At 50.3% G+C, this 24,673-nt stretch overlaps 1 protein-coding gene across 1 annotated transcript in view; it reads left to right on the top strand.

Moving 5' to 3' along the window:
• The first annotated feature begins 7,315 nt into the window (after positions 1 to 7,315).
• Positions 7,316 to 24,673, top strand: part of IGSF3 (immunoglobulin superfamily, member 3) — a 69,153-nt gene continuing 51,795 nt past the window's right edge. Inside the window, exon 1 of the mRNA XM_010567252.1 lies at positions 7,316 to 7,691. Coding sequence (XP_010565554.1) covers positions 7,316 to 7,691 — 376 coding nt within the window. The remainder of the gene's footprint in view (positions 7,692 to 24,673) is intronic.

The following is a 24,673-nucleotide window of genomic DNA, read 5'->3' as shown; positions in this document are numbered from 1 at the left end:
ACTTGTTTATGCAAAAATTAAGCTGGAACCTAATTTTTTTTGTGCACGTTAACAGGAGACTTCACAGAATAGCAGGTGCATGTTGCGAGAAGATTGTCTCTGTTTTGGTGTTGCCTGTTGGGGCAGTCTCCCATATAGATTACATTAGTCTTCAGCCAATGAAAAGTAAGATGGCTGCTTGGGGAAGTGTTCTCGGTGGCTGGACAATGGTGAGCTTGGGAGAGACTTCTTGAAATGAAACATCGTTTTGTGTGGTATCAGTCCCTGCTTTTTCTCTGGACTCCACAGCAGTGCTAAGTAAGGGGCTGGTCTTGGCAAGAGCCATCTCTGTCCTCCCCAGGGGACAGAAGGGAGAGAGGAAGGGCCATCCACTGGGAAGCATCACGACTGAAAAATTAATCTGAATTAAGATGGAATGTGAGCTTGGAGGATGTTAACTGTCTGAGCAACTTGCTGGAAGCAAAAAGCCTGTGCAGGGCACGATGCTCCTGTTGTGGTGTAGGGGAATGGAAACACTGAGGAGGAGCGAGCTGCAGGGGAGCACTGCTCGCTGGGCTACGATTAACCACGTGCACCCCGTTACTTTGAAAGTGGCCAGCGCACAAAGTGCTGCAGCTGAAAGGCTGCTTCTGCCTGCCCTGCTGTTCCCGGTGGCCTGCTGCCCGTGTGCTGCAGGCTGTGGCATCGCCCCGCAGTGCTGCCGTCTTTGTGGTGGGCTGCAAGCGTATGGGTGGCAGAGGGAAGGAACACATTAACAGCACTGGCTAATAAAGCAACAGCGCCCTTAGACTGGATGAAAACATGGTTTCCTTGTTGTGGGCATGGCATCCTTTCCTCACCCCGCTGTCAAAGCGGGATGCAGGTATGCCTGCTGCCTCCTGTGGCATTGGGCCAGGCTGAAGGCGCCGAATGTAGCCAAAGGAAGAGTCTGCTGGCACTCACCTCGCCTCAAACTGCGCCGTGCCATGCGTTGGAGAGCAAGGGCCAGCTGGGTGGCGAGCCTGGGCTCCTGCACCGCTCTCGCCTGAGCGAGCCTCAGGCCTGCGGGAGGGCAGCAGTTGCCACAGCCTGTGATGCGCTTGGCACTTCCACCTGCTCTTGAGTTGTGCGCGCCCAGAGCATCTCTCAAGGTAGGAAGCAGACACTTTAGTATAACTGCTCTTTAGCACTTGTGTCTGAATTGTCTTCATTACTGGGGACTTTCTGCCAGGTCCTGTGGTCTGCTGCAGATGCTAACTTGTCGTAGCCAAATAGGATTTATGCACGCTCCCCTTCTCTTTCCTGCGCACGGGTGCAGGCTCCCGCTTCAGTTCTGACGGTGTTTTGGGGGAACCAGTTGAGCTGGCTGTGTTCAGAGCAGAGATAGCCATGCTTCTAGAGAAAAAGCTGAAATGGTGCCTTTTTTAGCTTCTCTTGTAGTATAGCTAATGCATATTCTGCAGACCAGATGTGACCCGTATGGCTGAAGAGTATAGACTGCAGTGACACAGGCTGTGAAGAGGCGTGAGGACAGCTGTACCAGTTCAGAGTAAGGGTCCTGCACCTAGCTCAGTACGGCATCTCAAAAAGCTGTAGGCAGACGGCTATGCAATTGTAGCTTGTTTTGGGAGCATCCCGGACCTGGTGTGATCTACCTATTTAGTAGTCCTCTTTCAAGTCCCACCCACACTTCAATCCATGTAAACTTTCCATATCCACAGCATCCCTCAGCAAGGAATTCCCCAGGTCTGCTATGTGTAGCTGCAAGAACTGTCTCACTTGTTCTAAAACTGGATCTGACCAGTTTCAGTTGACAGTCCTTGGTTTTTAACCTGAAGAGACAGTAAATGGTCAATTCTTGACCATCCTCTCCATGGCATGCGTATTTGTATAGACCTTTACCAAATCCTGTCAAAGTCATCCTTGCCTGCTTCATTATTTCTTATGTAGAAGCCATTCCCTAGTGTTTATCGTTGTTGTTGCTCTTCTCTGACACTTTTTAAGGAGCACTTCTAAATTGGACAAACAATAGCAACCACAAAAAAACCCCAAATGTGCTCTGTGTATTTGTGCAAGGGGTGGGGAGAGGAGGGAGAGAGGTCTCTTTGGAAATGTATTCTGTCTAATAGTTGTAGTCAAAGACGCGAAGTAATTTTTAAAGGAAATTTAGGATTAGCATCATTGATTATTGACAAATACTGCTTTAGAGCTTCTGAGTGAAGGAAAACTGCTGTAAAGCTGCAGGGGTGGAAACATCCCCTCAAGCTATGTAATCCATTTGGTGTTCAGCACTGTCAGCCCTATGCTTCTGGAAGATATGGAAAATATAAAGACTTTTTTTTTTTAATTCCTCTCTAGTGATTAGAGACCCAGGATGATACTCCTTCCAGGAGCTCAAGTTTCTCTTTTAGATTAAAGGTCTATTGTCAGTGATAATTGATATCTAAGATACCTTAATGGAACTTGCTGTGGTGCCTTTAGGTGTGGTGCAGGCATAACCCCCAGAGATGGGGAGAGTGTTTGTGCAAGAGGTTCCTGGTCATTCTGTCCCTAATTTTTATTTATTCTTTTGGTGTGTCAATGCTGTGGCAGAGTTTCTGTGTGCACAGCCACCCTGTCGTGGTTTAACCCCAGCCAGCAACTAAGCACCACACGGCCACTCACCCAGTGGGATGGGGCAGAAAAATTGAGAAAAGTAAAACTTGTGGGTTGAGATAAGAACGGTTTAATAGAACAGAAAAGAAGAAACTAATAATGATAATGATAACACTAATAAAATGACAACAGTAATAATAAAAGGATTGGAATGTACAAATGATGCGCAGGGCAATTGCTCACCACCTGCTGACCGACACCCAGCTAGTCCCCGAGCGGCGATCCCCTGCCCCCACTCCCCCCAGTTTATATACTAGACGCGATGTCCCATGGTATGGAATACCCCTTTGGCCAGTTTGGGTCAGCTGCCCTGGGTGTGTCCTGTCCCAGCTTCTTGTGCCCCTCCAGCTTTCTCACTGGCTGGGCATCAGAAGCTGAAAAATCCTTGACTTTAGACTAAACATTGCTTAGCAACAACTGAAAACATCAGTGTTATCAACATTCTTCTCATACTGAACTCAAAACGGCTCTGTACTAGCTACTAGGAAGACAGTTAACTCTATCCCAGCCAAAACCAGGACACATCCTTTCTTTCATTACACTCACCTGTCCCTTGCAGCAAGCCTTGAATCAATGTTCTCAGATGCAGTTTTACATGCCTGTTCTTCTGAAAGGGACCTGAAGGTGCACCTTCTTCCCAAAGAGTAAGTGTTTGACACTTTCTGAAATGGCGCATCTTCAAAGTACTTCAAGTCAGGTGCCTGAAATGACCTGTCATGTCTGGAAAACCTGAGCTCTGAGCTCTGCATGTCTCCCCATGGAAAGGTCAGATATTGCTGTAGTCAGCTGACGCTGCTGGGAGGGTGCAGATTTTGCAAAGACAAAGCGTACTCAGAAGCTGAGCTACAGCACTTCTGGGTGAGAAGCCTGGCCAGCAGGGATGCTTGATGCTCCTTTGTTGCCTGTAGATTGAATGGAGAGGCATTGGAAGTCCTGGCTGTGATATAACAAGGGAGACGCAAATGGCTGAGTGACTCTGACATTGCATTTCTCCCTTGCCTTTCACCTGCCTTTCAGAGCTGCTTCACATAACATTGGCCGTGGCCCTGAAGCCTGCTAGGCAGGCTGGCATAGGGGAGGTGCAGGGTCTGGGTGTCTCCTGGTGCCTGAGTCCCACACGGTCCCCTTGCTGAATGACCTTGAGTCCAATTGCTCAGCTGCACCATCCCCTTTTGCCGCTGCTGCCTTCTCTTTCCCCTACGTGCCTCCTGTCTCCCACATGGGGCCAGGAAGGTGGATAAGCCAGCAGAAGTGTTGAGAGCTGCCTGGCTGTTGTTTGGCTTGCTCTTAGGTCAAAAGGCTGGCTACAATAGCCCTCATCTGTAGGGGATAAGGATCAGGGAATGCTTCCTCCTTATTGCAGGGGATTTACTGCCTTTTGGAAAAAAAAAAAACCCAGATGTGCAAACCTATCATTTCTTATTAATTTTAAAGTAGCTCTTGGCTCTCTACCTACTCCATATCAGCCCTTGCATTGTCAGTAAATTATATTGGATTTGCAATTAAAAGCCAGCTGTGCCAGTGAAGTACCAGCCAAATGCCACCATAACTGTCTCCTGGGCGTCCTAGGGGAGGTGTGGAGCACACAGCTCCTCCTCCAGTGAGCTCTTCTCTCGCTTCAAGAGGGAAAGATAAGAGTTCAAAATTGGATCTCAGGCACATTATTTTTGTTAATCAGAATGCTTGCTCGCTAAGAAATGCAGTTCTTTTCTTGATACTGCATGTATGTGGATACAGCAATTCCCAGAGCTTGCAAACTGCCAAACACCCTTCACCATGCAAAAAGTTAACCATTTGAGGAGAAAGCTTGTAGTGGTGGATGTCTGTCTCAGGCTATTTGTTTTTCTCCTTCCCCTTCTCAATTACAATGATACATTGGAGAAGTATCTCCACTTCCGCTGTGTGGCTTTTCTTAAGTGTTGAAATGCATTTGTGCCCATCCATGTTGGAGCCGGAGTTTGCGGCCAGGCAGGGTGAAGAGCTCTGTGGATGTGCCACTCCCTGCCCTTCTGGAGATCCACCCTGTTCAACCAACTGCTGAGCCTTTGTGTCTCACCTCTTGGAGGGTGAACAGCAACATGCTGCAAGTTGTAGCAAAGCCCCGACTCTTTTGTCTTCCTTCCACGCTGGGGCTGGGCAGGGCTTTTTCTGCACTGGCTTCTTCTGTCCCTCAGCTGCTTGGGCTCCTGGAGCCAGAACGGGAAGCAAGGAGCTCTTTGGCTCTTACCTCTCTCACTTTTGGCTGGATGAGGGAGGTGCAGCAATCCAGTGCAAAACGGAATAGGAGAGGAGGAATGTAGAAAGTGGGTCTCTTCCAAACCTGGAGCAGGACTCCAGGTTGTAGGGTTACAGGCAAGGCCCCAAAAACCACTGGTAAGGGAAGAAGGAAGCACACATTAGTGCTGGCCACGAAGGGCGGTGGGATTTCACATCTACCGAAAGGCTGCACGCATCAGGGCGCAGAGATCTGCGCTGTGGGTCCCAGAGGTCATAATCTTGCTAACGAGCTTTGGAAGGGCCAATACGTGTCTCTGATAAAATGTTTTTCAACTGGGTAGTTGGAAAACTCCTCAAAGAACTCCTATGTACAAAAACCAGGACTGCATTAAAAGCCTGCAAAACAAAGTTGTGCACTCAACTGAGAAATACCTGAATGAGTGGCGTGGGTACAACTTTTAATTCCTACCACTGCATGTTTGCCTTGTGGCGCAATTCTAATTGTGTCATTGTGTGCAGGTTATCTGTATGCTGTAGCAAGGCTACATGTGCATACAAAAATTGTATTATGAGCTGTCTTTAGGTGTGCAATAAAGATCTTACCCTTCCTGCTGCTTTAAAAACAGTTCACTTCAAAGGCTGTAGTATTTGCTTTGTCCTTTGGCCTTTACGGGGTGAGAGAAGAGGCTGTCTGCACCTTAGATGTGTTACTTGTCTCTGGTGGTATCTTTCCCCAGGATGAAGAGGTTGGTACAGCAAACAGTGGGGGAGTGTTTGCCTCTGTTGTTCCCCTCCCTGTTTGTTTCAAATGTGCTAGCTTTCCCCCTCGTCCCCTTAAATCACATTATTTCATAAAGAGTAAAAAGAAACATAATTTGGAGCAGCAGCGAGCTGAGCCCAAGTTAATAGTTTGAATTGCACTCCATCTGTTCAGCTGCATGGCCTGATGGATGAGCTGAACCCGTTTTTCACAATTTGTTTTAAGCTGGTAAGAACCATCTCTCCTGGCTCTGGTCCAGACTGGCTGTGGAGAAAAACTTTATATCTGGACATCCATGTCCAGAGGGTGGGTTTGAGTCAGGCATCCCTAGATGCCAGGCTACCTCTTCCACCAGCAAGTTTCTACTTTTTTGAAAGGTTAAATTCTTCTCTGGACTTGAACATTGTCGTTGAAAATTAAGGAGGGGGGGGGAAACCCCAACATGCACGTGCACACAGAGGATGACATTTGCAAACGTGATTATGCAGAACCTGCTTTAAATCGGCTTATTGCTGTTTTATGATGGCAAGCAGGCAGTCCCAGAAGCCAGGGTGATTGGCCTCGCCATGTGCGCACGCTGCTGGTAACTCAATAACCAATGAACACCCACCGTGGTCTCCAGACCTGGAGCCTTTGATGTAGCAACAAACAAGATAGATTGCTGTAATTTATCAGGCCCCTGGAGGGCTGTGCTGGTAATGTGCCATGAGCCCAAGGGCCATCCATCCATAATCTGTGTAAAAATACAGCAGATCCCAGTAGCCGTGCTGTGGGATTGTCTTTGTTCCGTGTTGCACGAGTTTGCGTGTGTACAACGCGCAGTACTGGGTCTTGATTTCCAGCAGCCAGGGGCGGTAAGTCTTAGTGTAATATGCCCACTCCCTCCATTAACTTTAATTGGTTTTGTTATGTACTAAATATACTCCTTCCAAATAGACTTGGGAAGGCAGTGCTGGAAATGTGGTATTTCCCCGTATGCCTTTACAAGTGTAACAGAGAGACTGGAGAAGGCACACTGGGTTTGGGGGAAAAAGAATGGGATTTTGTACCAGCTGAAGCCTCCAGCAGGTTTGCTGGTGGAGGACGAGTGCTTGCGGCATTGCAGTTGGGTGGCCTGGAAGCCCAAGGAGAGGGAGCATAGGCTCCTGGCTTGCAGGTGAGCCTCTCCCCGGGTGGAAGGCAGTCCTGGCTGGGCTGTGGCAGGACAGGAGGGAGTCGCTGCCGAAGCGGGGAGCCCCAGCCGCGGCTGCCCCTGTGCAGCAGGGTGCTGCAGAGCGGCCACGTGCCACCTCCCAGTGCCCTCCGGCAGCAACCCGTGCCTGGGATCATGGGGTGGTGGGGTTGGAAAATAAGAGTAGTACTGAAAACAAAGCCCTGTCAGCCGGAGTTTTTGGCTTCTTGCTGTGTGGTGCAGTGCCTTTTCGTGCCTGGACTCTTATTGCTACCAGACAAGGGTTTTATGTTACCTCAACACTGCTTTTTTTCATGGGGCGTTTTAAAAAAACACTTCCCCTGAGTCAGCAAGAAAGCAGCAATGTGGCCGGGGGGGTGTTGTGCCAGACCCCGATGTGCCAGCTTTAAAATGGGGCGTGAGGGCTTGCCTTGCCAAGCACGGCCACAGAAGGGGTAGGACGGGTACGTCTTGGGGGGAGGCGGGGGGCTGCCTGTCAGGAAGTAACGCTGGGCTCCTTTCCTCCCACAGGCATGGCCTTGGCCCAGCGGCAAGTGACGGTGCAGGAGGGACCCCTCTACCGCACGGAGGGGTCCCACATCACGCTGTGGTGCAAGGTGAGCGGCTACCAGGGCCCGGCGGAGCAGAACTTCCAGTGGTCCATCTACCTGCCCTCGGCCCCCGAGCGGGAGGTGCAGATCGTCAGCACCGTCGACCCCTCCTTCCCCTACGCCATCTACACCCAGCGTGTGCGCAGCCGGGGGATCTACGTGGAGCGGGTGCAGGGGGACGCTGTCCTGCTGCACATCACCGAGCTGCAGGACCGGGACGCCGGGGAGTACGAGTGCCACACGCCCAACACCGATGAGAGGTACTTTGGGAGTTACAGCGCCAAGATGAACCTCGTGGGTAAGCTGTCCTGCTAACGGCGAGGCTGGGGCAACGGGGCGTCTCCCAGCCAGCGTGCGGCACAAACCCACGAGCCCCCCGCGTGCAATGTAGTCCACATAAGCTGTCAGAAAAAACACCAGTGAGGGAGAACAGGAGCAGAGAGGAGGCGGCATGGTGGTGTGAATGGCAGGAAATCAGCGTATAGAGACAGAGGAGATACTAAGCTTTCCCTAGTAATAAGAGAGAAAGACCCTTACAAAGAAGAGACACCAGGCAGCATAGCTGGGCAGAGGAACTTTTGAAGCTGTGGCTGAAAGCAAGAGGGATGTGGAACTGATTTATGCAGAGAGAAAGGGGTAGGGAGGCTGCTCCAGATGGCACAAACTGCAGAGGAGAGAGCTGCGTGCCAAAGATGGTGAAATAGCAGCGTGGGGAATAGAGGAGTGATAACGAGCGTCACGTAAAGGGAACAGGGGAGACAGTCCTCTTGAGGGTCTTAACAGAGGGCAGTGCTGAATGCGCCCTGAAACCAGCACACCGATCAAATTGAGCTGTCTGTAGATGAATGTGGCGGAGTTGCTTTGGTGGGTTTTTTTTGTCTGCATTAGAAAAATCGAAAACAGGTTCTTTGAAATCTGGAGTATTTCCACGGCACCTCTCTGACTGGCTGATTTGACCTTTTCAAGCTTCAGCTTGCTTTCTGTATCTCAAAATGAGATTGGATTTGAAGACTTTAACTTGGCTAATGGCAGTCAAATAGCTTCCATCAAACTCTTTGGCTGAAGGACTCCTAAAAGAGCTCCTCCGCAGCGGAAACACCCCTCTAGCAAATTCAAGCCTACAGACAGCAGGCTTGCTTTCCTTAGGAGAAGTTTGTGAGCCTGCAGGTCTCTGGTTTGGAAACCACTTTGGCATTATCCAGACGTGCTAGCCAGTCAGGGTGTTGCTGGTTCAGGCCATGTTGACACAGGAAACCCACTGTGAAAGGAGAGGAGGTGTGGATTTAAATCACAATAGCCCTCCTCTGGGTTGTGCTTCTTTGCCTCCAGCTTGTGTGCACCTTGGCTCCTTCCCTTCAGAGGTACCAGCTGAGCCAATTTCCCAGGTGAAGCCCCATGGCCTGGGTGCAGCTGCTCATTTAGGTGCCTGCTTTTCCATCTGATATCCATGAGCAGCTGGGAGGTAGATGCCCGAATAATTTTTTTCTATTTTTTTTTTGTAGTTCCGTGATTTGCCTCAGGTGTCCAAGTTTGCGGTTCCCCCTTTAGTTTAAACATGACTGAGTCAGTGCTGCTGCTGTAAAGTCACTTCAGGGAGTGAAGCCCATTGAAAACCAACACCCAGTGAAAAAAGTGCCTGGGGGCAGGGTGGAGTTGTGGCAGTCAGAGTTTTCAGCTGGGTCACTCTGCCAGAGAGCTGCACCCTGTGGAAACCAGCCCCCGAGCTGGGGTCCTTACAGGAGAGCTGTTAGAGCAAGTGAGAGTACCTGCGTTAGCTGCTGGTATGGGATGCAGCACCACGGGATGGGGATGCGGGCGAACGTAGCCAGCGTGTCCGATGGCTGGGTGGCAGGGAGCTTCTCTCCCACTCTTCCCGGGGGCTGGGGAGCCAGTGCCCTCCTTGTTTTAACTGTAGCTCAGCAGCTGCTTCGGTGGCCAGCCTGGGGCTTGCTGGGTGAGATGCTTTTGCTCTGTCCCACCCTTGCCACTGGTACAGGGCATGTAAGATTTGGGACTCCATAGGCACCCATGAATAGTGCTTTGAGGACATTGGCTTTGGGGCTTACGTGTGTCCAGGATGCTCAAGAAGATTGATCTAAAGTAACTTCTAGTGGATTAGTTAAATCACGTTATGTTCCTTCATGGATGCTTGCACTCAGGATTTGGGGCCCTAATTTGGTTTAGCTTAATTCACTTCTGAAAAGTCACTTGAGAAGTGACTTCGGGTCAGTTGCGTTTTGAGTGTGTGTATCTGCATAGGTGTTTTCTGTGGTTTAACCAAACTCTGACAGAAACTGAATTTTCCAGAGTGCCCCCTGTGATGACCTGTAGACAACAAGCCCTTACAGAGAGCCTCCCCTCTGTCTCCCATTCATGTGAACCAGTGCTGACTTCAGCCCTGTTGGACCCTGAAGTCCTGCTGGGGATATGGGCTCCTCTCTGCAGGGCTGGGTAGAACATGCACCCTTTTTGGTTTTGCCTATCATTTTAGCTCTCAGCTACAGGTCATGGGTTTTCAGGCCAGCTTTGTTGCTGCAGACAATATGCAAGAAGAGGTACATGGGACCTAAATGAGAGTTACTGTTCTCATTTTCACAGAAACAGAACCAAACCTTTTTTTTTTTTCTTTCATCCAGTTATGAATTTTTAATTGACTCATTAGATTGAGTGGCTCTTTTTTGGCAGCAGCAAAGCCTGGAGGGAGGCAGGTTTGTTAGCATCTCTGTTCTGTTTTGTGTGAAATGGATGGGTTTGGAGCAGTGTTGATTTTAGACTTGCTGCTCTGGGAGCTTTGAATTGTTGTGTCCTGTGGTTTGAGGGAAGAGCTGAAGGAAGAGTCTCCCCTTTTCACCTAGGTGATACTGCCCTGTGATGGGGGAGCTTGATGGGACACTGGTGCAGCAGTATATGGGGTGCTGTCTGCACTGGGACATCTCAGCTTGCAGCAGAGAAGCTGGGATGTGTCTTTGCTCCTGCTATCTGAGCAGGATTGAGGGCTATGTATCCAGGGCCCTGCAGCTGCTAAAAAATAGTGTTGTCAGCTTCAAAGATGTGCTGGTTGGATTTGAAAGTACATTTCTATACACCTTATGAACAGCAAGCATGGTTGGTTGTCCCTCTCCCATTTTTGATGTCTCCACTTGAGGTTCCTTTTCGTTCATTGAGATCTTGGCCGGGATCTAGTACCACTTTGAGGACCTGATGTCTCTGATAGCCTGGAGTAAGAAGTGCTCCCCAGGCACTTTGTGGGACTCTTACCTGAATTTGAGCGTGCAGCACAAGTGCTAATCTCACTGAAGCTAGGAATGAGGCCAGTAATACGGTTCAAGGGCCTTCTGCCATGGAGAAATGTGTATCAAGGCTTAACCTTTTTCACCAGTCTTCGAGTTCCTTCAGTTGCTTCAAAAATAAGTCTTTCTGTATCTTGCTACTCCTTGTCTCCTCCTGAGCTACATCACTGGGAAGAAGGAGTTATACCAGGGCTGCGACGTGTTGGGAGGAAGAATTTAGGACACCTCAGACTGAGTTGCAGGTGCTGAGGAAGGTGGCAAAAAAAAAAAAAAAAGTGCAGCTCTTTAGGATGTTGTGGAACTGCAGCCCTGTGGTTGATTTATGAAAAAAGGATTAGGCCATGTACAAAGTCTGTAGCTCCATAGTTTGCCTTCAGAGTTCAGTTCCCTGAGGCTGATATGAAATTGCTGAGGCTAGTTCATGCTCTTTTACTCAAGATGTGGGGGAAAGATTTTTAGAAGATCATGCGAGTGGCCTGACACTCATCTAACACCAGGCCTGAGGTAGATATTGAGGCAATATCTGCCATCAGAGGACAGAGAGGGACAAATCTGGAGAGCAACCCATCTTTGTTTAAATTAAGTGCGTCCTTCTCTAAGTTGACAGAGAGCCTAGATGTTAGACTTGGGCTAGGCAGCTGGTGTTGAGTGAAATTAATTCTTCCAGTAGTGGCTGAAGACTTGGCTGCTTTTGGAAACTTCCTCCATGGCACTCCTAAGCAACTGATGGAAATTCTGGCTTTGTGGTTTAATTGGGAAGACACTTGGGCATACTGAAGAGAGGAGTACAAAACTGGATTGATTAAATGGGATATCTGGGGACCATGCACACCTGACTGGCAATTGTATCAGGGTCCTGGCCTGCTTGTTCCTGGCTGTGAGAAGTATCTGGGCTGTTCCTTTGCTTTTTGAAGAAGTTAAGGACAGCAAAGAATTTGCAGGTGAAGGAAAGCAGCATCCCAGTAACATCGCATCACCACTGGCAGGACAGCAGTAGTTTGAAGATTGTCATTAGAATTATCACTTGTCTTAATAACTCTTGAAATATGGGCAGGAGAGGTTTCTGTGCAGTAATTTAAGTGGTAAAGCTGCAGGGGCACTGTGCAATCTGAGATGCTGGTTTGCGCTTCTCATCTTATGTTGATGGGTAAATAAACTTGTGTTTTGCTGTGGGGTAGAAGTGAGCACATGGCAGTTACTTCAGAGTGCATGAGTCACTGCAAATTTGTACTCCACTATATCTCTGCAATGAGTTGTTTGTGTGCCTGTACCCTTACCTAGATAAGAGCCAAGAGGCCCAGGTCTAACCTCTTCAGAAGCTTCAGACTTTTTATCTCAGTGGTTTTTTTATCTGTGCTCCCAAAAACATTGAGCTCTTTTTCAAAGTAAGTGGTTTGAGGGAAGAAATCAAGCTTTGAGGTTTTTCTTAAAGAAGTAGTGATGAAGCAGGAGAAAAGGTTTCAAAGCACTTGAGGAGGTGACAGCTCTTGTACTCTTTATTTTGAGGGAAGCAGTGTACAGCATCAATCCTAAACAAGTTAAAGCAAAAAGACGAAAGGGGTTTGGACAGGGGGGGAGACCACAACCTCCATGGTACCGCAGAGTGGGAAGGAGCAATTTTGGTGCAGACTTGGGAAACAAGCAGCACTCAAGACACGGCTGTCTCTGTGGCAGGCAGGAGCTGCTGTGAAGCTGACGCTGCCTGCAGGGATCGTCACTGGCATCTCCTTCCTGCCAGGCTTAGGTGAAAGGGGGGCAGAAAGGATTTGTGCTAACTAGGTGCTATTCAGTGGCTCCCCTGTCCACCCTCTCAGCCTGGCTACATTTCTGTTCTCTGCTATTTCTCGCTGGTCTCACCCTGCCTGTGTAGGCTGGTGCCTTGATCTCTGCCCTGTTCCCCTGGGTCCTGCCTGGATGTGACAGTTCCCAGGGGCTAGGTGTGGTTTTTTTGGCTGTCAGCCCCATTGTGGTGAAGTTTCAGCATCGTGCCAGGCTTGGGAGTGGTGGTGGGCAAGGGCACTGGTGGGATGAAGAGCCAGCTGCCTCTCTGCCTGAGGTTAGTCTGGCTGCAGCTGTGCTCAGTGGGGTCTCGTCTCCAGACACTGAGCTGCCTGCGTCACTTGCAGCTCTCTGCAGACCAGAACTCAGTCCACAGGTACATCAGCCATGCCTTTAGGAGCGTGTCTTATAGGGGTCCTCTGTGCCCTTGAACTGTGGCACGTAACTGCGTGGCCAGCTGCAAGCCCCTGGCTGGGACGAGAAGGATAGCTGTAGGGTGTATCTGAGAGGATTTGGTGGCACAGGAGGTGGAAGAAAGACTTATGCAGCCCAGACACTTAGGACTGGAAGGGAGGGAGCTGCATGTGTCTCAGACAAGCATTCAAGAGAAGAAAGCAGGTCTCTCTTGTTGAACTTTCAACCAAAAATTGCCAGAATCTCTCTGTGGAGAGCTAAAGGATATGTAGCAAGCAAAAAAGAAAAAAATGAACTTTCATTAACCTGTACCAGCTGCCGCTGCTTGTTGCCAGCAGCTTTCCCTCTTCTTCGTCAAGTGCTACCATACGTGATCTGTCTGCGCACAGAGCAGGAGAAAGTCATGTTGCGGGTTTGCCATGTTTTGGAGAGCACCGTCTGCTCCTGGGGGGACTCAGGGCGAGAGCAGTCACTTCTGCTCACGTGGGGCACGTGGACCTCGGTGGCTGCTAGATTATTCTAGCTGTCAACTGGGCTGAAGGTGGCTTTGCTTGAGGGAGGTGTCGAAGAGAGAGGTGGCAGTCTTGCAGACAAGGATCTACTGGTTTTGATAGAAGTCTTTGGGGGCTCTTCTTTCTATGCTCCCTTTTTCTTCTCCTCCTCCTGAGAGACAGAGGAAAGTGTTTGTCACTGTACACAAGCAAGCAGCTCCTGTCCTGGGGAGGCCAGACTTTTTTGCAGATGAGCAACAACAGGCAGAAATTGAAACGACCAGTTCAGACTGCCCCAAGAGGTTGCACAGGCTCAGTCTCTGGAGGGTTTCAAGACCCTATAGGATCAAGTGCTGAGCAGCGTGGTCTGACCTTCTAGCTGACCCTGCTTGACCCTGTAGTTGCACTACAGACCCCCCAAGGTCCCTTCCGCCCTGAATTGTCCTATGATCCCATGATGAACCGCTTGGCTGCTGTGCAGTAGGAACCACTATTAGGCTGCAGTTTGGAGGGAGGGTGTTTAAGGAAAGGTGTAAAATAGTATATAGTGGTGATTTCAGTGCTAAACAATGGCATAACATTGGTGATCTCAACCAGGTGCAACCTATTGTACATCCCCAAATTCTTTTTTTCTGGCATAGTATTTGCATTTCATATGTTTCTTGTTTCTTTAGAGAGGTTGCAGGAGTTTGTCTCTATTGCTCTGCTCTGGTGTACGAAGGTAGGACTTGGAGATCCTAAGCACTGATGTCCTAATCTCTCTGAGGCCATCTCAGCAGCTTTGCTACATCCGTGAAGCAAGCGTATGCTTTATTTGGCCAAGCCATCAGTTAACCAAAGTGAATTCTAGGACTGGTGTTGCTGAAATTCCTGCTTTGTGAGTTACATTCATCTTTGCCTGTTTGGGCTGTGCTTGTTGCAGTAATTAGCTCCCCAGAGGATTAAAATGTCCTTCACTTTCAAATTACCCTTTAGCTGACATTAAAAAGAAAAAAAAAAGAAAAAAATTTTTAAAAATCAAATACTTTCTCCTAGGTGGTCCTTTGCAGCTAGACACAGGGTAGTTTGTTCTTACTGTCCTCCTTTACATGCCTAAATCTCTCTGTAGTAGCCTTGAAAAAAATTTGACCTATGCTGCTCTGCTTTTTCTTTCTGTTCCTGCTATGGATGGAAAGGGAGTGTTTGTCTGTTAACAGGGGAGGAATGAGGAGGGGTAAACATATTTACCTCTGGCAGTTCCTACGGGCACAGTCTGGGGAATTGCACCAGCAAACCAGAGTACCCGGTTTCTGATGCTGCGGAGCAGTGGGGGGCTGCAGGCATCGGGTTCTATCACGCTGCTGACTCGCTGCGTGTCCCTGGGTATGGCGCTCTCCATCTCCCTCACCGTTTTCCAGCTGGTAAAATTAGGGATAATAGCATACAAGCCTTTCACAAAGTCTAAGCTAAATAATTGTGAAGTGCTTTGAGCTCCTCAGATAGTGGGAGTTAGAAACAAAGGCTTATGTTTCAGCTTTGCTGGGTAATGATGCTGAATAGGATTCATCTCCAGTCCTGCTTGGTCATTTCTGATGTCTTGAAAGTATAGCTGCTTAAGCTCACCCAATTTCGCCCTTGCAGAAGCCGTGAGGCTCAGAGGTGCTGCCAGACCGAGCGGGCTGGTGGTCCGCGGTGCCGCGGGCAGGTGTGCGGGAGCCGGGTGCCGGCATCCCTGCAGCCGGCGGCTCTGGAGGTGGCGGGAGGGGCTGCTTCCTTACAGCCTGCTGAGGCACGGGCGAGCGTGAAGCCAGTCCATAGGCTCCATGCCCCTTCCAGATTTAAAACTGCTGCTGGTAAGAGGAAGGAAGGCACTAAGACCTGTTTAAATTTCCAGTCTTTTTTTTTTTTGTCTTTTTTTAAATCTTGGCTTTAGTCATATACAATCTGGCAATGAATTGCATGGGCTAGCTCTTCCAGCTTATAACAGATCGCTGTACCTGTCCTCGCATTGCTAGATGAGGTTCACTCATTGTTTTGTGTATCTTTATCTCATTCCCTGTTACTATATTTTCCTGCAAAACACTTCCAATTACTCCTGTTTTGTTGCAGTATGCCATCTCCTATTCTTTCCTGTTGGAATTGCTTGCCTAATTTTTAATTTCTTATTGTTGTATTATGTGACATCGCTTCTCCACCTCTGTCTGCGCAGGAGAAATGGAACAAATTTTAGGCAGACCATGCCTGAAAAAGTGGATAATCCATTGTATCCACTCTCTCTGTTCTTTGCTGTTGGTTTTTTTTCCTCCCTCGCCTTCCTGCTCTGTCCCTCAAAACCACGGGCAGCTTGCAGGTGTGACATGTTTTGTGGGGAGGGCTCTCAGTTGTGGAACTGATTCTTTTTTGGCCTGGTCCACCTACCCATTTCTCAAAAACCTGGTATTGGACACATTTGGGGCACATCACTGTATTCCATATGTTTTTCCTACATTGTCTCTTTTGAGGTAGAGGTACCTTAAAAATTTAGCTAGCGTGTGGAGAAGATTTACAAGAAGAGTACGTGTCGGTTTTTTATGCATGTCTGTACACTTGTACCTATGCATTGTAAGAAAAATTTTATTCTAAATTGCATTTCTAAAAATGTAAATGAATACGGCCTCAGGCAATTGCACAGCCCTCTGCTCGCAAATCTAAGCTGGTCTTTAAAATGAGCCTTCTCGCTTCCAGACTTTCTATGTCTCTTAGTTCTCAGGAAGGGAGGCGCAGAAGCCTGACTTGTCTTCAGACTGTAAAGAGCTGCAGTGTTTTGCTTGGGTAGGTTTTTGTGCAGCGCTGAGCCTGAATAGTAAAATCAGACCAGTCAGTTAAAATGATCCCTGAAAACTAAAGCAGTTTATCCTGCAAAAGCCTCTTTTCTGAAGGCTCGGAGTCTTGCCCTCTAGTCTGCTCTCTCGCTGGCTCCAGCCACGCTTGGCTCCAGTCAGGCGTCTCTCGGGTTGATGGGACTGCAGCACTCGCTCTTCTGCCGAGCCCTTTGCCTCTTCGGTGTCAGTGAGGCTGGAGGCTGCAAGGCTTGGGGTCCTCTGCTGCCCGGAAAGGAGTCGCTGCAAAAGCAACACTCTGGTCAGAACACATGCCCCTTTTGCTTGTCCTGCCAGCTCTTCTCATATGCTTTGCCAGTTCCTGGTAAAATGAGGTATTTGGTAATCCTCAATGTCCTACTGATTTATAGGATGCGTCCCAGTCTGTCCCTCTGAGAAGAGCGATTGGTGGTATAGGCTGTTTGTGTATATTGCTGTAATGCCTAGGTGTTATGTGCAAAGGTTTTAAACTAGGATAGAAAAATCTTTAGCTAGAGATCCTGGTGCATTTGAAGGCCAGCTCTACCACAGGTGGGTTACTCGGGACCCTAGGTTCGTATCTCCATCCTTTCCAAGAAAGTGAACTGAGCATGTGAGGGAGCTCTTTCAGGTCAAGCTCTGCTTGCTAATCATGGGCAACAAAAGGTCTTCTGGTGTTAGGAACAGTCTGGTGCCACCTTCCATCCTGAATTAAACATTTCCTCCCAATGTGCTCTGGGCAGTCCCCCGCCTCTCTTTTTTCCCCCAGGTGATCGCTTTTTCACTAAGTGGACAACTGAGAGAAGCTCTGGCAGATGAAAAAAAATACGAAGCACAAAAGGAGAGCCAGAAGGAGCTGGGCTGGGTCGGGCGAGCAGGTGGTGGAGCCAGCAGGCTGTAATATGGGCTGGGCAGAGCCTGGTACCTGCCTGCTACCTCCTGCGTGCTCGGCGGCTTTCCAGGGGCTGCCTCTGGTCTTATCAACCGCCTCGCTGGAGGGTGGCTGAGGGGCACCCATCTCTTCCCACCTGTGCCTCCCCGCTTGTGACAGGTACCGTCGGAACTGAGTGGCCAGCACAGCCTGGTGACTCTGTGGCACGGGGACCTGCTCCTGGACTCGCCAGCAGAGCCTGTTGGCATTTCTGGCAGTTTTGCCAGAATACCGAGTGGTGGGGGAGAGGCACGAAGTGTGCAGGTTTCTCTGTTTCTCTGCCTCCAAACAGTGTCTCAGCGTTAAATGGGGAAAGCGATAACTGTGAGCGCAGCTGGTAACATATGGCACCCGTCCCCTGCCTTAGCAATTGCTCAGTGAACTCTGAAAGTGTAATACAGTCCCTGTGGCTCCAGCCAGCTGCAGCGCTGAGAAATCCTGCAATGGAGCAGCCGTTACTTGATTACCAGCGAAAATTTCACATTCCACCTTGCCTGTTTTTCCTGCTGCCTCTCTGGGGAGGTTTTTGCTGTGCTTATTCCTTCCTCCCACTCCTCTTTTTTTTTTTTTTTTTTTTTAAATTTCTTTTCCCTGGAGGACTGCTTTATTTGTGCCTTAGTTACAGCCCCTTAGACTTGGTTGCTCTGCATTTCTGTTGGTCTGCTGCCCTGAGAGGCAGGGCCAGCTGTTTCTGCTGTTGATGCTGATGCTTTTCTTGGGTCGTCTTGGAGAACAAGTAGGTCTGGTGGTGAACGATTGAGTCACCGTGTACCAGAGGGGAAGCGCAGTGCCCATTGCTGAACTAATCTGCTTCTGTGCCACAAAGCTGCATGCTCATTGTGGTGTGGATGCACATCTTTTTGTTGAAGAATTATGAAACAAAGTCAAACTTTATTTGGGGGCCAGTGCTCAGGCAAACCGCAGAGCAGCAGCAAACCCAGAAGCCTGGCAGCATTACCAATCATACATCAGATCCTTTTTGTCCTATCAGATAGGATAGCACAAAAGTTGAAAGCCCACTGCTGCCATCCGACCCCTGGGAGGGCTCAGAAGCATAAGTGGGTCCCCTCTGATTTGGGCTCCTTATCTGCTAACTTAGAGATGTTGCTATTGAGCATCCGGGGGGCGGATTTCTTCTGGTTCAAAGCATCAGACGGTCTCTCTTCTGCTTCTGCTGCCTGCTGGGGGGGGGGGCAGGGAAAGGAGAGCAATCCTTTGGTGCTCCAGAGGTAGGCTTTGGGTCCCAAGGCAGCCTATCCCTCCTCCTCCTCCTCCAGCCCAAAGCCCTGGCAGGACTGGCCTTTCCCCCTTCCTCCAGCTCCTGCCAGGCAGTACAGGGTTTTGCTTCATGTGCTGAGAAAGAAGCTTGACCTGTACTGGGACAGAGCTGCCCCTCAGTAGGGAGAAGCTGAGAGGAGAAATTTTCCATCTTGATTCTGTGGCTGCCCTATTGGTTTAGCCCTATAACAGTTTTACAATCTTTATCTGATATAGGTTTAAGAGGATTTCCCTGGGCGCAGTGGGATTATTATAAGTCAGAGAGCAGTCTCCAGCTGATATTCCTTCGGCAAGTATTTATTTTAAGTGGGTTTAACAGTATTTAATTATTTTTTTTTTTGCATGGGTTATAAGTAAATTGTTTATGTTATCAGAAAAGTAGAGCCTGGATAAAATGAAGAAATGTATTATTGCTTTCTGGGCTGGGGGTGGTGGAAGGAAAGCAGCAGCTGGAGGTGGGGAGGAAAGAATATAAAATAGTAATGTTGAGGGAAACATAACGTTATTCCACGCGGTACTGATTAGTAATACTGCCAAACAGCTGTTTATAGATAGGAGATGTAATGGGAAGGAGAGCTGCAAGGAACGTGAGAGTGCTGCAGGCAGCGCTGGCTCATTATTTGGGGAGGGGGTGGCTTTTACCAACCACGTATCTGCCCCCTGGGGCTACCAGAGGCTGTGCTGGGGCAGCCTCTAGGAGCATGGGGGGCTGGGGGTGTTCCCTCTAAGGGAACACCCCACTAAGGTGTTCCCTCCAATTTGAGGTTTTCATGCCACCTTCAGAAAAGAAGAGCAGTGGCGACCCTTGGCATTGGGAAAGCTGTGCTTGTAGGAGAAAAGTCTCCTTTCGAGCCATGTGCAGGCTGTTCCTTTATCCTCTCCCTCCCTCCAGCAGGCTTTATTGACGGCAGACAGCTCTGGGGCTGGATGTGTGTGCACACATCCAGAAGTCGTACTGGCTTAGCGAGAGCCGCCTTCTGGCCGCCCACGCCCAGACAGCATCCGTAGTCCTTGGAGTATTTCAGAGGATGCTAATGGGGTGGGATTAGCTGCCCCACTTGCCCTTGCCATCAACAAGAGACGTTTCTTGAGAGCCTACAAAGAAGAGCAAAGCCTGAGCTAGCCAGGCGAACCTGAACAAAGGCACTTTTGAATGCAGAGAAAAGTGTGATTTTACCCTCTGGCCCTACGGAGGCAAGAGGTGGGGCTGCTCTGCTCCCCATTTAAAATCTGAATGAGCCTCTGCCTTAAGGGATCTTCCTTTGCTGAGTTGGTACTAAATGGGCTAGATGCCCATCGGTGTCCCTGCTCTGTCCTGCTCGGGTTCCCTGACGCTGTGTTTCAAGATAATGCGCCCTTTAGGGCTTTATTCCTTACTGTGTACTAGTTATCATTTTAACCTAGGGCTCTGCAAAGAAATGTTGTAGCTAGGGATGCCTGCCTTGGGAGAGTGTATCACGGCAGGCAGGGTTTTCTGGACAGTGATGCCTCTGTCGTAGGCACAATGTGCTCTGAGCACTTAATTTTCTCAGACCCTGTCATTCTTCATTTTTAGCTACCTATTCAAGAGAGCAAGATTTTTTATAAAGCCATTCCTTACCAAAAGCATTTCACAACTGTAACTTGTAATGCCAACTTATTGAGGGTGAGAACATTTAAAGAGACCAGGTTTTTATGGCATTGTGCTGCTGCATGGAAACTAAGAGATTGCAAAGCAGCAGGTTACTTATCAGAGGGTTAATGTGAGGCTCTTGAGCCTTGTCGGCTGGAGAATTGCATCAGCATGCCACAGATGACCACAGGCGCTCTGGCAGTCTGTTGTCACCTTTTGAGTTCTCTCAGGTGTACCGATGCCACCTGTCCGCAGATAGGACTCCTTGCAAAACTGCAGGTGATGGTCATGCACAACGGATGGCCCACCTGGCACTGCGGCTGGAAGGTGGGAGCGCTGGCACAGGAATGCTAACCTACAGGGAAGGAAAAGCTGGTGGAGAGGTGGGGTTGCCAGAGGCATGGGCCGTTCATTTGGAGAGACTCTGTGCTTCGGAGGAGCTCCCTGGCTGCGGGTGCTGGCCAGAAGGGCCGTCCTGAGAGGGGCAGCCACTCTGGGACAGTGCAGAGATGCACTACAGCCACAGGAATGCTTCCAGGCTCTTCCCTTCTGCAGCGATATCCTGGGCCAATGTGTCGCTATTGAGGGATGCTGCTCAGGCCACACGTGTGCGGTGGCACTGCAGAGCTTATCTAACGAGTAAAGTTAGGAGCGCTGCCCATCATCCAGAAAGCCCCGCTCAAGCTGTGCAGCAGCTGAAGCCCCGTGAGTGTCTGAGCATATCTGGAGGACACAGTGGCTAGCGCAGGTGGCCCTGGGGGATGAGCATTGCTTTGCATGAGGGGCTCCTGCCTCCGAGCTGGGTCCTGGGCTGTGGGGTAAGTTGAGCCGAAGATGGAGCCTTTTGGTTGCGGTGTGGTCAGGGGGAATCAAGGGGCTCCTGCCCTTGCTGGGGAAAGGGAAGGTTGTGGTCGTCCTAGTGCTGGACTAGGCAACGTCAAGAGGAGCAAATGGAGAGGCATGCAAGGCAGAGAGTGAGTGGGCTGAGGGAGACTGGAGGTGAGGGAGTTAAAAACAAGGGTGGGGGGGAGTGAGCTGAAAATGGAGCAGGAAGGAAAGCAGGAACAGCAGCACTGGGAAGGCAAGAGGAGGAGGGAGGGTGAAAGCGGCAGGTGGGAAGACCTTGGACAGGAGGTTTTGTGTCATGAAGAGCAGCAGGGTGTGTAGGAGGGTGGCATCCCGGAGGCGCTGGAGCAGGGAGAGCTGCACGTGGGGATGACCGGTGAGGGACTGTGTCTGGGGTGGAAGGAGCATCCTTGCTCCCTCCTGCAATAGGAGGAAGCCCCAAAGCTGCTGGAGACATGAGTCCCGGCCTCTCCATCTGGCCTCCTTCTGCAGGGGCCTTGTGGGGGCTCTTCCCCCACCCTTCCCATGTATCCTTTGAGTGCCCTAGATGCTGTTTCAGGCTCTTGACTCCAGAGCAGGCAATGCGGTTTCAATGCTGTCTTCCATCAGGGCCATTGGGATGCAGTAATTACCTTTACGCTGCTGCCTCCTACCCTCTATTCCTCTCCCCTTGTGACTGGGAAGCCAGAGGCAGTGACGGTGCTTTGAGGAGCTTCTTCTGAAGTGACTTTGTGAGTCACAGGGGCTGGCAAGCGGTGGGGAAGGAGATGCTGGTGCCCAGCACTGTCAGATCATTTCGGCTCCCTTGTGTTTGTGGCCAGAGCAACGCATGCTGTGTGCGCATCCTTGGAGACATGGGGCTCCTCAGATCTCATCTGTTTCAAGACGCTCCTGCTGAGGGTCTGATGTGGATGGAGGGAAGAGGAGAGAAGGATACAGGACACCAGAGGCGTACTGGGCTGGGCAGCAGTGCAGTGGCTTTTGATCATGTCCATGCGGTCAGGCTTAGCCAGAGCCCGTTGCTGTAGATAAGCGCAGCGTCAGCTCAGAGTGCTGTATGGCTGCTGAGCAGCCTCGTGGCAGCAGTAGGATGAGTTTCTGTAGGCAGCCCTGTTGCAGACCATGGGTACAGGAAGATGGACTTGTCATCTCCTGTAGTATGTTCAGGCCACAGGATGCTCTGGTAGGGCTAACTGGATAACTGTTGACAGTTTGCACTAATAAGATGTTTTAGATGACATGTGTGCCCCAGGAGCCACCCGAGAACCCTCCGCTCCTTGGATCTCTCCCCGAAAGGCTAGAAGGTGCTTTCCATCGCTGCTGAAGTGTAATGGGTTTGAGCCAGTGGTCCCAGTCCTGTTACTGGTCAACTGAACTGATGCCCAAAGGGCCACCCGTCCTGTCCCTTATTATCTGCTGGTTGAAGTTGTCAAGACCAAAATGCAGATCTTCCTGTTGACTGCCAGGATGCAGCACTGCTGTTGAGTATTCAGGGACGCTGTCTGGAGCAGCAGGACAGCCAGCCTGCCAGTGAAACCTTTCTATGCCAGCCAGAGCAGAGCCTGATTAAGCTTATGAAACCTGACAAGATCACAGCCCAAGGTGTTACTGCTGGAGGCTGCTTTACTGGGAACTGTGTTCCCACCGCACCAGCATGAACGTTAGGGATGTGTCGCTTGAAGCCTGTCATGGCACACATCTAGCCATTGAGTAGGGAGCACGTGAAAGTCTCTTACAGTTCTTGGCCTGCCAGCAGCATGCAGGAAGAGCCTCCTGCCAAAAGAGGCACTGGCTGCATCTGCCTGCAAATGAGGAGCAGCCTCTTGTTCTGTGATGGGTGATGCCCCATATCAGCTTTGAAGAGGTGGTCCCCTGAACAAGCAGACGCTGGCCAGGACACAGCTCCTCCACCTCTGCAGGTCCAGCGACCCCTCCAGCTTGGCTGGTGTGTGTGTCCCCCCAAAATAATCAGGCTCTGTGACCTGCAAAGGACATCCCCACAGCCCTGCTGCTCCATCAGTAGCCTGTGTCACTTTGACCCCAAGCGAGAAGCTGTTTCCCGTTTGCCAGGGCATGGCAGTCGGTGCCTGAGGGTGCTGCGTGCTGCCTGCTGTAGGTCTGGCAGCTGGCAGAGCAGGGGCTGGTGCACAGGGCCTTGTGGCCTGCTCACCATCAGATAAAATAAACTCTAAAGCAATGCATCCCATGGTGCAACCTGAGCAGGAACCTACCTGGCTCACCACCTCTGCCGTAATAGCTATTGCAGGGATCTCCATGCTGCTTGTTGTGGATCTGCATAAAATCAGAGGCTTATATTTCCTAACAATCGGTATTTCTCATGCAGGCGCTGCCCTTGTTCCTGCTGCTCAGATTTGTGTTCGTCTGGGAGAAGCAGCAGCAGCTTCTTTAACAGACTAGCTCTTACGCCTTTGTTTCCTTCAGTCCCACAGGGTTAATCTCCTTCTTGGCACCTGATTATTTGCCGCTGCAGGGAATGCACATGGGTTTGCCGGATGCATGTTTGAAATTCTTATTTTGCTGGCTTTAATCCCCGTCTGGGAGCTGTGGCCAGGTCCCAGGGGCCAGGGGTGGATTAATACCTGAGCCCCCACGGGGCCAGAACCTGCTCCTGAGCAGCTCTGTCGCCTCTGCCTCTCTCCATGGGCCGGTGGCTTTCAGGTATCTCCGAGGGAGGTACTGTAGTGCATGGACCCCTTCCCAAACAATTATTAAGCGTTTTGTGTTCCCTGCGAGGCCGGTGAGCATCGGTATTGCCGGCTTAGCAGCAGGCCAGCTGAGAGACAGGGATGAGGGCTCCCAGGGCTGCGTGCTCAGGCGAGGGACAGCTCGCTGTCTCCTGCTCCTGCCATGAGCTCCTCTCCTCCACCTCTGAAACACGGCTGGCACAAACATTGCTATACCCCTGTGAGCCACCAGCTTCTCTTCCCTTCCTGCAGCTCCAGCTCCTTTGCCCAGTGCTTCTGCAGGAAGCAGTCCCCAAAACTTTTCAGGCCTGTTCTCCCCCTGTTGCTGCCGTCTTCTGCCAGCACCCCTGGAGATGCCCACAGTTGCCTTTTCAGCGTTCCTCTGCTGTGCCATTGCATTGCTGCCTGGGCAGGCCTGTCACACTGTCCCCTTCCCCTCTTCCAGTGCCCTTGCTGCTGTGGGGCAAGACCCTTCCCAGTGGAGTTCAGGGTGCTCTCTGTCCCCCCCATGCGTTACCCCTTCTCCAGCCCCGTGGGAAGCAGATCTGGTCTCCCTAGCTCCTGGCCCCCCAGTAAGTTATCCATTGGTTTTTAGGATGCTCGGTTTCCTCTCTTTTTTCATTTCCCCCCCCCCAGGTGCTTTTGTCAGTGTGTAATTAGCTGGCACAGCACCGAGGCGTCGATCCCTGGGGTGCTCTCTTGCTGACATTAGCAGCAGACTGACATTAGCAGCAGACAGTGACTAAAACAAAGAGACAGCTCAGCGCGTGGTACACGCTCACTTTGTACGTCTCGTACTCCTCGCTGCTGTTGGGAGCTCAAAAGGGATCGCAGATGTGGAATAAACGGGAGCGCTTTGAACAAGTGGCACTGTAATCCCTCCCTGCCCCCGCCTCCCTACCCCCCTTTTTGCAGACATTAGTGTGATTAAAATTGCATGAGGCCACACACGGGTGTATTTTATTTTATTTATTTATTTCCTCCTGGTGAGAGACTGGTTTGAGGTCTGCCCTGTGGGAAAGCAGCCAGGGGGATGCTGGGGAATTCAGGGTGTTTTCAAAAACTTTCCCTCTGCAGAGTTTACTGCCGGCGGCTGTGGGGCTGGTTGTACTGGCGAG

This window comes from Haliaeetus leucocephalus, unplaced genomic scaffold (genome assembly GCF_000737465.1).
Source record: "Haliaeetus leucocephalus isolate CR32 unplaced genomic scaffold, Haliaeetus_leucocephalus-4.0 Scaffold228, whole genome shotgun sequence".
Classification (NCBI taxonomy): Eukaryota; Metazoa; Chordata; class Aves; order Accipitriformes; family Accipitridae; genus Haliaeetus; species Haliaeetus leucocephalus.
This window is presented reverse-complemented; position numbering and strand designations above follow the sequence as displayed.